Source organism: Perkinsus marinus (assembly GCF_000006405.1).
Source record: "Perkinsus marinus ATCC 50983 genomic scaffold scf_1104296959768, whole genome shotgun sequence".
Lineage (NCBI taxonomy): Eukaryota > Perkinsozoa > Perkinsida > Perkinsidae > Perkinsus > Perkinsus marinus.
The window spans coordinates 196,796-213,954 of record NW_003206281.1 but is presented as its reverse complement, the minus strand read 5'-3'; the positions used below and the strand labels follow the sequence as shown (position 1 = coordinate 213,954).

At 39.6% G+C, this 17,159-nt stretch overlaps 3 protein-coding genes across 3 annotated transcripts in view; all 3 read left to right on the top strand.

The window, feature by feature from the left end:
* Positions 1–355: 355 nt before the first annotated feature.
* On the top strand, positions 356–6,511 carry Pmar_PMAR026384 (conserved hypothetical protein; the record flags this gene model as incomplete). The annotated part of the gene is made up of 14 exons (XM_002772970.1): positions 356–370; positions 1,222–1,272; positions 1,851–1,977; positions 2,028–2,165; positions 2,724–2,815; positions 2,863–2,914; positions 2,964–3,035; positions 3,080–3,150; positions 4,547–4,684; positions 5,132–5,255; positions 5,505–5,546; positions 5,600–5,685; positions 6,312–6,416; positions 6,463–6,511. The coding sequence occupies 14 exons, from the start codon at positions 356–358 to the stop codon at positions 6,508–6,510; spliced, it is 1,161 nt and encodes a 386-aa protein (XP_002773016.1). The 3' UTR covers position 6,511.
* Positions 6,512–9,117: 2,606 nt separating this feature from the next.
* On the top strand, positions 9,118–14,671 carry Pmar_PMAR026383 (replication factor C subunit, putative; the record flags this gene model as incomplete). The annotated part of the gene is made up of 11 exons (XM_002772969.1): positions 9,118–9,204; positions 9,715–9,779; positions 10,712–10,757; positions 11,169–11,225; positions 11,545–11,619; positions 11,669–11,790; positions 12,581–12,692; positions 13,019–13,091; positions 14,016–14,128; positions 14,526–14,585; positions 14,657–14,671. The coding sequence occupies 11 exons, from the start codon at positions 9,118–9,120 to the stop codon at positions 14,669–14,671; spliced, it is 825 nt and encodes a 274-aa protein (XP_002773015.1).
* A 1,725-nt stretch (positions 14,672–16,396) lies between these two features.
* The window catches only part of Pmar_PMAR026382 (hypothetical protein), a gene marked incomplete at both ends in the record, with an annotated part of 2,018 nt that continues 1,255 nt past the window's right edge, over positions 16,397–17,159 (top strand). Inside the window, one exon of the mRNA XM_002772968.1 lies at positions 16,397–16,552. Within this exon, the coding sequence (XP_002773014.1) occupies positions 16,397–16,552 (156 nt within the window). The remainder of the gene's footprint in view (positions 16,553–17,159) is intronic.

The window sequence follows — 17,159 nt, the reverse complement described above, 5'->3', positions numbered from 1 at the left end:
AAATACTCATTTAGTGGAGAAGCTGTAGGCCTGGGCGGTAGTTGAAGCGTAGTTTCGATCATACTGCTGATATTGCATAGCAGTATGGGGTGGTCAACTACGTATGAAATTTTGAGGATTTTTTGGGAAATTTATGTTGGTTTCTGTATATTTCTACCCGAATTCGTGAGCAAACTCCTGAGCACAGCTGAAGGGAAAGAACAATATTTCTGCAAGATTTGTTAAAATTCCAGAGCAATAAAATACTCATTTGGAATAGGCGTTGCATATACAAGGCGAAGTTCCGCACAATATTCACGTTCGTGTATACTGGAAGAATATGTTGTATTATGTGGTGGTAAATTATCACACCATAATGCAGTTTCCCCCCGTGATGTGAAAAAACACTAGTGAAAACATATTTCACTTGGAGTGTCACGCCACGGGACGTAAAATGGGTTGTGGAACTCCGGTATATGCAAGTCGCTTTGTCCGTATGCGTGTGTGAATTTGTATGAGTTCAAAGCCTACTACGACAACACGGCTTAGATCCACATAAGGAGGGAATAGTTTTAGCATATTAAATTGACAATGAGAATTTGGTTTTGAGAAAAGTGGAATCTGAGATTGTCTCCTCAGCTGGGTCACTCTGTGTGGAGACCTTAGCATTACCACTCATCAATTTCGTGTAAGTAGCTGAGAATTTTTAAGTGTTCAATTTATCGGAGTTCTACGACTCGTTTTACGCGAAGTGGCGTAAAGCCCGGTGAAAAACGCGTTATATTCGCACTACGTAGTAGTCGTGAAATATGTTTTTCACTAGTTTTTTTTCATATCACTACTAGGATGAAGAAACTCCAATGATTTAATATTTATCGTGGAAGTGATTTCAACCCTTTATTAGGTATACCTTTGCACACTTGCACGCATACACAAAGGCGTTTCTGTGAACAACTAGAGTTTATATATTTTTTACTCTCCCCTGCTGAAATACATTCATTGGAGTTTCACGACTCGTTTTACGTGAAGTGGTGTAAAACGCGGTGATATGCAGTAGTTTGTGAAATATATATTTTTCACTAGTGTCAAAAAAGCAACATACGTTTTGGTGGCTGCTCAGTTGATCTGCCCTGGCCTTTAGAACATTAGCAATCAATTTTATGGTAAAATTTTCCCCAATTTTTCCGCAAAAAAATTCGCTTCTAAAGGGAGTTATCACATTTCAGTGTTATTTTCCAGCAGGCTATGTCTATCGGTGCCGATGCAGAGTTGAGCGTATTTTCGGATGATGTAGTAATTTTGGGGAAATTTTGGGAAATTTTTATTGTTTTTTGTATACCTTTACTACTCGAATTTGCCTACAGTTGGCTTTGGAAACTCCTGAGCTCAGCTGAGAAAATCCAACATATTTATTCCCGAAATCGCTCACATAGGAGTCTCCAAATTTGAATAAAGGCGTACAGAAACTAATAAAAATTTCTTGAGAGGTTTCATATTTTCACCAACACATGTAGTTGACCATGTGCATATATTTCTGGCGAGATAAATCTGAACCGAATTTTAAATAACTTCATAGATGTGCATGGGGTTCAGTTTTTATTGGGAAAGGAATCCGCTGATTTTTACCAGAATTTTTTCTATTTTAGTTAGTATTTTTATTGTAAAATAGATACCGAAAATTCACGTTCTTTCCAGATTTTGGGGAATTTTAGGGAAATTTTCTGAAATTTTCCACCCGAATTTCACCATCAATTCAGAGCCTAAGATTTTTACTCTATAATAGGTGTCGAAAATTCTTTTTTTTTTCAAATTTTGGGGAATTTTAGGGAAATTTCTACCCGAATTTCACCATCAATCAGAGCCTATCACAGGTGCCGAAAATTCTGGTTTGTGGTTTGCCGAGGTCTGGAAAATCGTCAATCATTCGCGTCGTGTTTGGGAAAACTTCTCCCCACGAGACGGCGTATTTGGAGCCCACTGTTATGCCTGAAGTCAGACGTAAGTTTTTTTTGTGATTTTTTTTCCGGAAAATTTTTATTTTTTGGTAGATGTTGCGAATCACCTTGTTCACGTGAAGATTGTTGATGTGCCGTCTACGTATCAGCTCGATAGGGAGTCTGAGAGCGATATTACTGAGCAGGACAGAACGTGGTTCGCCAAAACTGTGGCTATAGTCTTTGTTATTGGTAAGAAATTTTATGGAAATTTCCGGAAATTTTCGGGTAAAATTTTTTTCAAATGGGCAAATGAGCTCCATAGGGAATCTGAGAAGGATTTAACTGAGCAGGACAGAACTGTGGTTTAGCAAAACTGTGGCTATAGTCTTTGTTATTGGAAAGAAATTTTACGGAAATTTTCGGAAAAAATCTGGAAAAATTTTTGACATTTCGTATTTTTTCTTGTAACTGAGTGGCTTTCGTTTTCGGTGTTGGTAAGAGAAGAATTTTTAGAAAATATTCGAAAAATTTCGCGCTTTTGCGGTACTCCTGGTAAATTCTTGGTTCGGAAAATATTTGGTAAAAAATCTTTTTTATTCATCATTGATATTGCGCACAGGGAATAATAAAAAATATTTTTTTTGATTCCAATGTTGGAGTAGGAATATATGTAATCGCTTTCCTCACGAATTCGGGTAGAATTTTCCAGAAAATTTCCTCTCAGAATTTTCATATTGTCATCACCAACGTATGTAGTTGATCATGTGCATGTTTTCCGAAAAAAATTTTTTCGGAATCTTTTTTCAGATTCTCTGGAGGATAACTGGCACCAAGCAATTCTGTATGCACGTCGTGTGGTTCGCCGCGCAATAAGGGTGAATTCTAATATCGTTTTTCAGGTTGGAATTTTTGGGCGCGCGCTTTTTACATGAGAAATTTTTTTCAGGTATTTTACCATAAAATCGACAGCAATTACAGATTTGACGGTTCTTATAGTGGTAAAAATTTTTTTCCGGAAAATTTTTGTACTTTTTTGTTTTTTCTCAGGTGATGGTATGAATTCTCTGCACGGGGAAGACATCTCAGACGCGTATGTGAAAGAATTGCAGGCTTCCTTAGGTGGGCGAAAAAAACGTCAATGCGGCACGAAATTATTTTTTCAGATGAGGATCTTTATAGAAATGGTTGTCGTGTTGGTATTACTTGGCACTGCACGAGTATATACGATCACTCCGTAAGATATGTGGGAGTGCGCACAGCGAAGATTTTTGGGAAAATTATGGTGATTGAAATTAACAAGAGCCTTTTGGAATTAGTTTTCTTCCCTGGTGTTTACTGTGTATTGTGAAAATGTTGAAAAATAAATTTGGTAAAATATGAGTAGAAAAAAGTAAATCTTGGTATATGAAGTGCGGTGTTGAGGAAAATATGGTCAACTACATGTACTGGTGACGATGTGAAAATTTTTGGAAAATTTTTTGGAAAGTTCTACCCGAACTCGTATATATACTCCTAAGCTCAGCAGCTGAGGAAAGCGATTACATATATTCCTCCGACGTCGGAATCGAAAAATATAATTTTTATTATTCCCTGTGCGCAATATTAATGGAGTTTCACCCGTGATGTGAAAAACACTAGTGAAAAACACATTTCACATTTCACTTCGCGAAAAACGCATGTGAACAGTGAATTTCGCGTAAAACATGTGAGGTGTTTTTCATGTGATATGCAAAACGCGAAATCATTTCGCGTTTTACGCGTTTGGCGCGATATGCATGCAAATTTCTAGCTGGTCAACTCTGGCTTCAGTGATCCTCCAGTCCAACTGAATATCTATACATATCCATGAAATTATTCAAGGCTAGTCGACTAGGTGGTGTGGACCGAAGACTTGCGGGGCTCCCCCCGAAGTCTCGGTCACAAGACAGGTGCCCGATTAATTGGTGCCGTACCAGTGGCCACTGTCACTGTGGAGTGAGCTCTGCCACGCAGTGGCACAGTCCCTGTCGCGAAATTCACAATCTCCCTTGTGAAATAAATGGTGCAAAACGCCGATTACTCGGAGTTTTTCGCGTTTATCGCGAAATGCCGGAAGCGTTTTACGTGAAATGTGATGATTTGTCCGGTGTAATTCGCGAAGTGTTTTCAATTCACTTCACCTCGCGAATATCACGTTTTTCACGTGGAGTATTACGCCACTTCGCGTAAAACGGGTGAAACTCCAATGATGAATTAAAAAGATTTTTCCAGAGAATTCTCCAAAAGCGCGAATTTTTCCCCCGAAAAATTGTCAGAAAATTTTCCCTTACACTGGTTGTTAGTTTGAATATTACAATAGTAGAGCAAAAACGATGGACGAACCTGACAGAAATTCATCAACAGTTTTTTACGTTCAAATATTTGGGAGTTTCACCCGTTTTACGTGAAGTGAAATATGTTTTTCATATCACGGGTGAAACTATAATGAATAGTTATATTTATTTTTTTGCCATTTTTTAACGTGAAAATTTGATAATTTCGAAAAAATTTCCATTTTTTGCCATTTTTTCACGTGAAAATTCGATAATTTCGAGATATCTTCATTTTTTCCGTAGAAATTGCAGAATTTTGACTTGTTTTTTCTTTCCCAGGTTTTCGACTGTTTCTCAAGACTATTGCAGCAGTTATCAGTAGTACATCCACACGGTCAGTGCGTTGAACAATTGTTGGATTCGTTGGTGTCGAATTGTCGTATGGAGAGGGCGTATCTTTTTGATATCGTCTCCAAGGTAATGATCATCATGGGGAGGTTGGGATGGGGAAATCTTCGCAGTGCGTGCGGATGGTATCTTTTTGATACTGTTTGAAAATCTTCGCAGTGCGTGCGGATGGTATCTTTTTGATACTGTTTGAAAATCTTCGCAGTGCGTGCGGATGGTATCTTTTTGATACTGTTTGAAAATCTTCGCTGTGCGTGCGGAATGGTATCTTTTAATACTGTTTGAAAATCTTCGCTCTGCGTACATGTATGTAGTTTATTGAGTTGGCGATTCAATAATTCTCCGCTGTGCGCGTACGCGTGTGTTGGTTGAAATGATATCTTTCCATATTTCTGAAAATCTTCGCTGTGCGTGCGGAATGGTATCTTTTTTTTGATATTTCTGAAAATCTTCGCTGTGCGTGCGGAATGGCATTTTTTTTATTTTTCTGGAAATCTTCGCAGTGCGTTGTATCAGGTGTACTTGGCGAGCGACTCGGGATTTGGTGGTGGCGATTCGGTATTGTCTTATGAGCTTATGTCGGATATGTTGGATGTTATTATCGATACTAGTTGTATTTATGGAATTGGTGCGGGAAAAAGTAGTAATTTTTTCCGGAAAAATGATTTTTCCTGTGGAAAAAACTGTAAAATTTCGTGATATTTACAGGAATATTTTTTCCCTGGGAAAAAATAATTTTTCGTTTTCTACGTGGGAAATATTGTAGAATTCCGTAGTATTTTGAATTAGTTGAGTGAGAAAATTGTTTTCAGGGAAATTTTCCTTTTTTTAGGTGGAAATTTTTTCCGTAAATTTATGATTTTGGTGGGAAAATTGCTTTTTTCTTCAGATGAGGGGAGAGGAACGCGAGATGCTGCAGTTATACAGCAAGGTGAAACGGCGGTTGATCGATTTGGGGCGAGCGAGATTGTAAAATATTCTCAGGAGCGACTCCTGCGTCGTTGGCCATCAATTCGGCGAGCTCCTGTACAATTTCCCTGAGTAACGGTTTGATATTGTATATGAAAGAGGTAGCAGTTTTATGAAGGATTGGGAATTGGTGAAAAATTGGGCGATATTTAACGCGGTGATATGCAGTAGTCGTGAAATATGTTTTTCGATAGTGTTTTTCATATCACTACTAGGGTGAAACTACAAGAATGGGTTGTGAAGTGGTATAAAAGTGTATGTGAAAAACATATTTTAGTTGGTGAAATCACGGGTCAAGAAACTATACTAGGCCTTCGTGACGAAGGGGCGGAGCTCACTGAGTTCACTTCCATGGACTCAATCAATCGAATTTTACATAGGTCCCCGGTTCGATCCCCGGGTAGGACATTTCTCCATCATTGAAGCTTTTCGTGCATATCTCTTCGAGCTGTTCGCATAATCGAGTTTTGCGATTTTTCCCAACACCTCCGCATATAGAGGAGTCGTTTGATCTATCTGGTAGCCTCACACGCTCCGTAGTTAAACCAGAATAATTCTGCACGCACGCACAACGCGAAAGTGCCTGTTGTATGCTCCCCTCGCTTGGCTCGCTCCGCAATTACCGTGTATACGGCAGTATTTCATGTTGTCACTATATTTTGCACATGCGTGCAAATTAGTTTTCCCCCAAAAAAATCGCGAAATTTTTCCGCAAATTTTTTGGTAGGTGGATACATTCCTGGCGTTGGTATGTCAAATCAAAGAAGAGTATTTCGACAGGACCTTTCTAGTGGATCACAATATTAATAAGTTTAAGGAAAGTCTGGCGCAGGTTGGTGTAGAAAGCGCGCGCCCAGGTGATCGATTAGTGATTCTAGGTGTTGGGCAGCTCGCCGACACAGACTGAGGTAAAGAAGATCTCTTAGACCATCTTTTGATAATAATAGATTTCAGTGATAAGTGTTGAATTTAGTGACGTTTCTGGGTGGGATGATATGCATATGGTCAACTACATGTGTTGGTGACAATATGAAAATTATGAGGAAATTTGGGGATTTTTTTTCGGTTTTTGTACACTTCTACCCTTAGTCGTTATATTCACAGCCCCTACAATACTCGTGACTCCTTCCATGCCGTTCCAGATGAGAAAAAGTTTCGAAGACTTGAAGACAATTCCAGAAGACCTTGATCGACTTCAGTCATGGGCTAAATCCCAAGGTATTGGATTTGTGCAGGCAAAAGAACAGTGTGAAAATCTTTTACCCTTGGCGGTGGAACGAGTTCTGAGGAGGAACTCGAGAGCACAGGATGCGTTGTCGTGGGAAACATGGATACCCTGTGTGTTGGAGGCGACTCAACAGGTGTTGGGAGGACCTCAGTTGGCGGTGCAATTTCACCACATGTGTATGGGTGATAAGGACTTGAGAGAGTTCTACGAAGATGTGTATAACATGGGGAGGATCTTGTACCCTAACTACAACGAGGAGATGCTCAACGCAGTGGTCCGCCCGGTTTTCATTGATGGACTTACTCCACTAAGAGTCAGAGATAAAATGCATGCCAAGTTGTTCAAGAGACCATCGATGTCATCAACAAAGATGCTGTCTACTGCGCAAGAGCTCATGTACGAACAACGTCAGGTTCAGAAAGCGTTGGATAGAGGTTTGAAAAGGAGTAGATCGACTCGCGATGGCGATAATAAACGTTACCGTGTAGATGCCTTGACAGCATCAGAGTTTGCAGGGGAAGGGAAAAAGAGAAGTTTGCAGGGGCAAAGACAACCCAACATGAAGTCAAAAAGGGAAAAGAAGCAGGGTTTTCATTAGGCGAGGGCTCTAAGATGGAAAAGGGTAACCTCGCGAAAACCCAAAGGAAGACTTCTGGACCTGTTGGAGACGCAAGTGTGAATGGGATTCCTGTGGCCGCTAAAATTGACTCTGGCGCTGCAATGTCAGTCATTGGAAACAAATTGGCGGTTGCTTTACAAGATGCCGGGGTTGAGTGTGAGCCTACTAATGCTACATTGTCTCCGGCTGGAAATTCTGGTAACTTTGCTCACTTTGAAGGAGTCACATAGCGGAGCGGCCTATGTGGGAGATTGGAAGGAGCCTTATGATGAGCTACTATTGATTGGAAGAAGGGATTTGGTTTCTAATAGAGTAGTAGTTGATTTTGGGACTGACCGATTCCGACTTGAAAACCAGTGATTACCAATGCCCCTGACTAGTGAATAAGTGAAGTAGTGAGTAAGTAAGCTCTTGCGTTTAGTTAGCTCATTTTTGGCTCAAGTGTTAAGTAATATGTCTAGCCCCCCTCGACCAGCGTGGGCCTTTAGCTACTGCAGAGCTCCCTATGATCCGGGACCTGGATAAGAGTGCCTGAGGAGAGTGTGCGACTCCCTCGCTGGGGTATAGAGTAAGACTTGAAACTCTGATACGAAAGCAGCCGACGGTTTGCGAGAAGTCAATTGGTAGGTGTAATCTGGAAGCTATGAAAATAGATACCGGAGATGCTCCACCAATAGCTTCTCGACCATTTCGGCAAAATCTCCTTCTTGCAAGGGAGATGAATACGCAAGTGGAAGAGCTGTTGGAACTTGGTTTGATTGTCCATGGTCGTCACCGGCTTGGATGATCGGCAAACGTAAAAGTCCAGGTGAATACAGAATGGTGATTGATTATCGAAGACTGAATGAGGTGACTGTGGTAACCCAGTCACCGGGAAGACCTCTTCTACTAGGGCTCTTGCTGCTTCGTCGGCTGCTCCAAAGGGAGACCTCGAACATATATCAACCACTAGTAGTAGATACTCATTTCCACGATTGGTTTTCATAAAAAGAATTGAGTTTGTATACGATTCTGAAGATTAAGAGAAAAAACAATATGAATTTCCACCCTGAATTTTCGTGTAGACTTCGGCTATACAAAATTTACCAAAAAAACGTAAAAAAATCACCTCGAAAAATTTAAGACTCGTAGTTGACCATGTGCATATTTTTGCTCGGTAATAACGCTAATGGGAACGCGGTAATTTGAGACTTTGCTCGGGTATCGAAATATTTTCCGTATTGTATCGAAATTTTTCATATCGAATTCTTCGGGTATCGAAATATTTTGCGAGTATTTTCCAGAAAATGTGATATTATCAATAGTCTTCACTTAAATTCACCTGCCAACTGAGTGCCTCAATCGGTGCTTTGCTTTTCAAAATTTCCTGGGTTGTGTTGCTTTTCCTTTCCTACGTCACCAACTTAGATGCATCCTACAGATTCAGTCGGAACACTCTAGTCCCCCAGATATGCGAAGCTAAGTGTTATGCATGTTATCTTCGAGATGGCTTTCTCCGAAGAACCCCTAAAAGGATGGTGTTGAAGGATTCACATTTTTATTGTGTTCACTTTTGAAATATCACAAATTCGAGTCGTTGAAAATATTGGAGTTTCATCCGTTTTATGTGAAGTGGCGTAAAACTCGGTGAAATATATTTTTCATATCACTAGGGTGCAGAAACTCCATTATTTGGTTTACACTTGAATGTCATTTCTGGTGGACAGCGAGCGCCCTCACAAACTGGATGAGCTCACGTTTCATCCGGGGTTGACGAAAACGTTGAGGAAATTGGTAACACGAGGGGTGGTGTTAAATAAATTTTTGTCGAAATTATTTTTTTTGGAAATGTAAATATTCACAAGTGAAAAAAATTGGATTTTTTGGTGAGGGAAAAATTACATGTGTTGGTGATAATATGAAAATTCTGAGGAAATTTTGGGAATTTTTTTATGTTGGCTTTTGTACATTTCTACCCGAATTGGTATGTAGTCATTTAGGAAACCCCTGAGCTCAGTTGAGGAAAGCGAATATATATTTCGACACGAAAATTTCATAAAATTTTAAAAATTTCCTCAGAATTTTCAGAATATCACCAACACATGTAGTTGATCATGTACATATTTTTCCTCCACATACTGCACTTGATACGCCATGAAAATTTCATATTTTTTTTATTCGTGAAAATTAAAATTTCCGAAATATTCAAAATACGTGATAAAAAATAAGAAGAAAAGTAAGAAAAAAATCTGCCGGTTTGGTTTTTTTGTCACTTTTTCCCAATTTTTTCCTTTTTTTTTCGAGGCTGCCTCCAAGGATTGTCCCCATCTACTTTTCTATGGTCCTAGTGGTGGTGGGAAAATCACTCGGTGAGATTTTTGGAATCTTCCCTGTGCGTTGTTATATATTTAAGCGCAGTTTTCACGATGGAGTTTCACGATCCGTTTGACGTGAAGTGGCGTAATACTCAATGTGAAAAAAGGCGATTTTTTTCGAGCTGTGTTTTTCATATCACTGGTGAAGCGTTATGATACTATGTGAACCAAACTGTTATCATGCATATTCAGATTTTCGAGATGGCTTTGTTAAATTAGTAATGTAGACTACGGAATTATGGTGTCGATCAATTCATAGTTGAGTTTCTTGACCCTAGTGATATGAAAAACACTAGTGAAAATATATATTTCACGACTACTGCATATCACCGCGAGCATCGCGGTTTTCACTACTCCTCGCAAAAAGGGTCGTGAAACTCCACTTGATTTTCGCACTCTCGAAAATTGAAGTCGTTGAGAATATTATTTGAGTTTGGTTCACACTAGAGTTTAACATGAATTGGTGTAATACTGCATGTAAATTATAAGACGTATATGTTTTTACGCGACCGCCGATAACACAATTGTTTCCCGCCAAGTGAACTATGACATATATTTTTCATATCACTAGGGGGAAATTTATTAAATATTTTTGGATTTTATTTATACATATAAAATAATATTATTGGAGCTTCACGATGACCCGTTTAACGTGAAGTGGTGTAATACTCCTTGTAAATTATAAGAGGTATATATTGCCGCGACCGAGAAAGCAATTGTTTTTGCAAAGTGAAATGTGGAAAATTTTTTTCACTAGTGGTTTTTTCATACTTGAGATCACCAAGATGAGAGTCAAAGTATTGCATCGGCAATTTATTTTTAAAAGTCTTCAAGAACGCTGTGTGTCAAACGATAGTTGCTTTTGTTAATTTTTGCATCTGTGATGAAAAGCGCGCGCCCTGATGATCGATTTATGTTGGTTGCAGGATCCGATGTTTGTTGGAGGCAATGTTTGGACCAGGAGTAGAGAAAGTGAGTTTTTTGGGTTTTTTTGTTATTTTCAAAAAATATTTTTGGAAGTTTTTCAGGTGAAGGTATTTTTTCGGTGATATGCTGTAGTCGCGAATTTTTTTTCATATCACTAGGGTGAAAATCAAATTTATGAAATGCGCTACTGATTGTGATGAGAAAATTCTCGTAGGTTTCCCCTGAAAATCGTGTATAAATTTTAATGATGTAGTTTTGGAAACTCCTGAGCTCAGGTGAGGAAAGCAAACATAGGTATTTCTCAACAATGGAGTTTCACCCGTTTTACGCGAAGTGGCGTAATACGTCAAAAACGTGATATTCGCGAAGTGAAATGTGAAATGTGTTTTTCACTAGTGTTTTTCACATCACGGGTGAAACTCCAATGAGAAAAATTTCAGGAAAATTTTTTTTCAGACCAGTACAAGTTTTCGTCAATTTAAGCCGACTAAGAGTACAACAGTTGATATTCAAGTGAGTTTATGTCGGGGGTGAACGGTGATGTAATTATTTGGAATTTGGGTATTGGACTTTTTTTCCGGGTTTTTTTGCGGGAAAAATTGGGAAAATTCGATTTCAGAAAAACAGATATTTCATTTGGTGAAAAACGCATGTGAGCAGTGAATAACGCGTAAAACACGTGGTATGTGTTTTACGTCAAATGGGGTGCTTTCTCCGGGGTAATTCGCCACTTCATATCAGCAAAATTTCGATAAAAAATTCCGGGAAATTTTCTTGAAATTTTGGGAAAATTCAGAAAATTTTTCGAGTAGAGGCGATTATTTTGGTTCAGGTAGTCGTCAGTGCTTTCCACGTAGAAGTGACTCCCAGTGATGTTGGAATTAGGGATGCCGCAGTTATTCAGCAAGTAAAAATGGGAGGTGCCGGGATGGATCCGGGGACCTTTCGGTGGTTAGTTGATAAAACAAATGGCTGAGAACCCACCAGTCGGAGAAGTGCCTTATCACGTGGTTGTTATTAATGATGCGCATTGCCTTACAAGGCAAGCACAGGCGGCATTGAGGAGAACGATGGAAAAGTGAGGGAATAATTTTTGGGAGGATTTTTTTTGTGGAAACAAAAATTTTGTTTCCAGGAATTTTATATTCCTGGAATATAAAATTTCTTTTCCAAAATTTTATATTTGAGGATTTTTTTTTGGAATTATACACGTTTGGTAGATTATACGAGTGAAAGGTTTGCAATATCACACAAGAAAACACAAAGTTTTGTCCCCGTCACAGACCTTCCTAGCTGTATTCGTTTTGCATCTTTATCTTTTCCCTGAGGATTATTTACCTCTGGTCGAGCTGCATAATAGTGCACGTTGGCCATCAACAGCCTTAGCCAATCAAAGAAATTGATTTGTCGGAGGAAAAAATTGATTTTTCGGGTCACATTATGAAGTGAACAAAAAGCTAATTTTAACTCCGCGTGGTTGGCTGTGTGAATATTGATATGAAAATTCACATACGACTTGAAAGAGAATCAGTAGGTAGTTAATCAAGTGTATATTTTTACGAGAATTCCCACACGACGTAGGACGGAAGTTTATGAAGATTATTATTAACATTGGTATTTACAAACAGTGGTACAGTCTTTGGAGAGAACGCTGACGAACTGAAGGGAAATCTTAGGAAAATCGCTGAAAAAATGCTGCTCGAGGGCTTCTCCTTGATCATAGTATTTTTACTGTTTTACGTAAAGTGGCGTAGAACGCGATATTCGCGGTGATATGCAGTAGTCGTGAAATATGTTTTTTCATATCACTAGGGTGAAGAAACTCCATTGAAAGGCGAACCGAGTTCTAGGTTTACTAGAGGCATCAGATACGTTTCGAAGATTCGTTTTATTTTCCATGCAGAAGCTCTGGCGCCGTTAATCCCACCGTTGAGGAGTAGATGTTTGGGTATACGAGTACCGAGGCCAACGCAGATAGAGGTAAGCGGAGCGATGTTATTTTTTAGTAATTTATATTTCGGAAGAATTTGCCCTTTTTTCGGAAAAAATGTGCTGTTCGAGCAGTGTTCATGTTCGCTGAGTGGGGTAAAGGTGTGCAGAAAACAAGAAAAACTTTCGTATTGTCATCAGCAACACATGGAAATTTTGAGTAAATTAATATGAAAAGTCGGTGAAAATAAAAAAAACGGATTTTTTTTCCCAGAAAAGTTATAGATTTTCATAAAAAAAGATATTCATTTACGAAAAAATCAATTTAGTAAAAATTCCGGAAAAAAACATGAAATTGCTGAAGTCTATTTCTTCAGTTGCAACAGGAAATGATGGAGATATCAAAACGGCATGACCTCGGATTGAACTCGGGTCTTTGCACACGAATTGGTGAGAAGTGTTGATCGTATTGCGAGAAACTGCATATATTTTCCGCATTTTCTGTGCGTGATCATTCGTAGATATTTCTTTCTCTCTCTGTGAATAAGAGTGTGAAAATATATGTTTGTTTTCCTCAACTGAGCTCGTAAGTTTCATGACTATTATGAAAATCCACACACGAGTTTGAGTAGAAGCATGCGACGATCATTGATATTTTTTTTCTAAATTTCCGCAAAACTATGTGCATGTATTCTCCCAGCACTGAGGATCACACCAGTTGAACTCCCGAGCTGAAGACAATTCGGAAAATGGTGCGGTATCCCTCGAAAATGTGCAACTCCAGGACGAAACTGTTGTGAAAAAATGTCGCCGGGAATTTTACAAACACTTGGAGATCCGATCTTCCGTGTCGAAGTCTGAGAATCATTTTTAGAGTTTCACTCTTTTCGCGTGAAGTGGTGTAATACTGTGTGAAACTCTATTGCAAATGGTCAACTAGATATATTGACTCTTACTCCAATTCTTGTGTAAATTTTCATAATGTAGTTTTGGAGATGTAACGAACTCGCTGAGGAAACGTATATTTCTCCAACACTGGTGCTGAGTTTACTACGAATATAATTTCACTTTTTTAATATTCTCTCGATATCCGCTCAATGAGAAATGGAGTTTCTTGACCCTAGTGATATGAAAAGCAGTGGTGAAGACATATTTCACGACTACTGTATATAACCGCGAATATCGCTTTTTTCACTTCGCGGGAAATGTTGTTATCGCGGTTATTAATAGTGGAGTTTCACAACCCGTTTTACGCGAAGTAGCGTAAAACGCGATATTTGCGCTACACAGTAGTCCTGAAATATGTTTTTCACATCACTAGGGTGAAAGTCCAATTTCATACTATTAGTGAATTATGTTATTTTTTCTATTTAGTTGAGGAGAGTAACTGCGATGTTCGATTGGCGCTGATACGGCTGGATACTCTGCGTATGAAGAATGCGTGTTTGAGTGATGCGAACGCCCCGATGGAGGCACTCAGTTGGCAGGTGAATTTAAGTGAAAACAATTGATAGTATCGCATTTTTTGGAAAATACTCGGAAAATATTTCGATACAATACGGAAAATATTTCGAAATTTGTAAAATTGGATATTTCGAAAATATTTGAATATCCGAACACGCTCACATTCCGTGTGGAGGGTATTGTGATAACATGCGTGTGATCAAGGCATGCTAGACATGCTGCTTTTAATGGTTGATAAACTCAGTCTTTGAGGATGCATTGGAGTTTCTTCACCCTAGTAGTGATATGAAAACACTAGTGAAGGCATACGCGAATATTACGCCGTTTCACACAAAAGTACATGTTCTAAAACTTGGTGGAAAACGATATTCGCACTTTGTATAAAACATTATTATAATATAGTTGGTTATTATGGCTTAGGTATTCGTGGAGGATATAGCAAAGGATATAGTGATGGAGCAATCACCGAGGCGCATGCTGGTGAGGGGAGGGGTCGGTTTCACTGGACTCCAGTGTTGTAATATATGTTCGCTTTCCTCAGCTGAGCTTAGGTGTGTCCTCACTAACTATAGGAGTTCATATACGAACTAGGGTAGAAGTTTACAGAAAGCAAGAAGAATTTAGCCAAATTTCCTCAGAATTCTCATATTGTCACCAACATATGTGGCCGACCATGTGCATGTGTTCCCACACTGCTATGGAGTGAGCAGACCGCATCTCACCTCGGGAAACTCATCGCTTGTCGGGACGCTCACCACACACCTTTCGAATTGCAACCGCGACTCGACATATCTACGGCAAAGTCAACTAACCGTCATAATAGAAAACCAAGAACACCTTCGTCGGGTGAGAGCCGCCTTTAATCGATCACTAAAGAGGGAGGGGTTATCGCCATCGATGTGAAGGAGTAACGCTGGCACAGCTCGAGGGGTGGTCGCTTCCTTTAAAGTTACTATTGCCCTTCCAGTGAGCTCATCGAATCTGCCATGAGAAGCCTCTTAGGAAGTCACTTACGAAGACGGGCTTACGAATGAACATAACATTCTCGTAAAACTCCAGCTTGGCCCTCTTGCTCGAATAAAAGATATTTTCCAGGTAGAGGAAGATTCCCGAGTTTACATATAAACTCCTGAGGTCGGGCATATCTTAACGCACGCGGAAGATTTTCTCTCACATTCCATTCACGTGGTGTTCTCGTCCAATATGAAGTGTCATCAAAAACCTCCAATGGTAACCCAAAAGCCGTCTCGAAGGCAGCAGCGTCAAGCAAGCCGCGACTAGACAAGCACGCCTGAAATCAATCACAATAGGAAATTCTTCAAACTGCGCGGGGGGGAACTCATTTTGAATTTTCGACATGGCCAGAGGTATCCATCTGTGAATCTCATCACATTAGTAACATATTCCTCCAGTATTAACAAACCCTGTGATAGAGTTGATAAACGTTTCACGTATGGCTCGTACGATCTACCATGTTAAACGTGTATAATTTAGTTTCCACTCAAAAATATCAAACCCTATGGAACGTTATAAGTTAGAGCGGTCCCTGATGCGGCTACTTCGAGTGAATCGTCTCCTAGTCGTCGGAGCCCTGGTTTCCACTTAGTCGTTTTTCGCTTCTCATTTTCTCTGTGGGACCGTATAGGTGAATTTCCAAAGGCATCTGTTGAAACTCAGCATCGGAAAATGTTTTTTCTCAAGAGAATTTCTTACCAAATCGTCGTCCCCTTGCAAGCGCTTTTCTCATCCAACTCGATTCAATGCCTTGTGTTAAGTCCTGCATACGTTTTTAATTGTGGTCGTGTTAGTTGCATAAAATTTCTCACCTCCTCCCGAGGAAGGTCCTTGCGATTCAATTCTTTCAACGAGGTGTTTCTCGATCGATTCACTTTGGGTTTTCGATCGTCCGAGGGGAGCGGTAGTTTCGAAGCTGACGATCTGTCGGAGTTAAATCGTCTCATCACGACAACTGTTAACAGAAAGTTCTCAAGCGCAACAAAATCTCATTCATCCGAGCGCATTGTAAAAAGCGCGCGCCCAGATATTCATAAATCTTGCGCACTTGGTTTTACTTGCATTTCCTCAACGCGAGGACGCGTAGTGGGTTGAGCGATGAACAACTTGTTTTATTTGTTTGACTGGTTAAGGCTGTTGATGAACGTTTTATTTGTGCCTCGTATAGTCTACCATGTCAAACGTGTATAATTCTATTTCCAAAAAAACTGTTCCTGAAGGTTTCATTTTTACTCAACTACTATAAGTGACTGCACCGGGTACTGATAGTCGAGTGAATGCAGCTGGAGAAACAAGGGTCACCAATCCTACCTAGTGCTGTGTCACCAGCGCTGAGCAATCTCAGTGGTAGTAGCAGCACTCGGTCCTTCCCAAATACGTTATTGCATAAACTCAACGAGGCACGGATTAAGGCCACATCGAAGATACCTGGGGTAAATCGAGAAATTTTCGAGGGCTGGGAAACAAATTTTTTTTCTGCCAGATTCGACGGCGTAGGCAGTCTGGAGAGTCACCACGCAGAGCTATAGGGAGCAAGAGAAATTCGCAGGTGGGAAATATGCACATTTTGGGAAATTCTGAAAATTTTTTGGGAAATCATCGTTGGTTTTCGTATATTTCCTCTACTATGTCAAGTCGTGTGTAAATTGTGGGATGAGAAACGTAGTGAAAAACTTCGGAAAAATTGCTAGTGAAAATTGTTAGGGAAAATATCAACTTCACATATTGGTGACAATATGGAAATTCTGGGAAAATTTCGGAGAATTTCCATTGGTTTCTATACACTTCTACCCGAATTCTATAATGTAGCTTTGGAAACTCCCGAGCTCAGCTGAGGAAAGCGAACATATATTCCTCCCACCTCGAACGTAACTATCTGTGTTGGAATATATGTTTGGTTTCCCTCACTGAGCTCGTAAGTTCACTCACTGCATTATGAAAATTCACACTCACGATTTGGGTTAGAAATGTGTAGAAAATCAACGGTTATTTTCACCACACACGTAGTTGACCATGTGCATATAACCCTACACTAGTCAG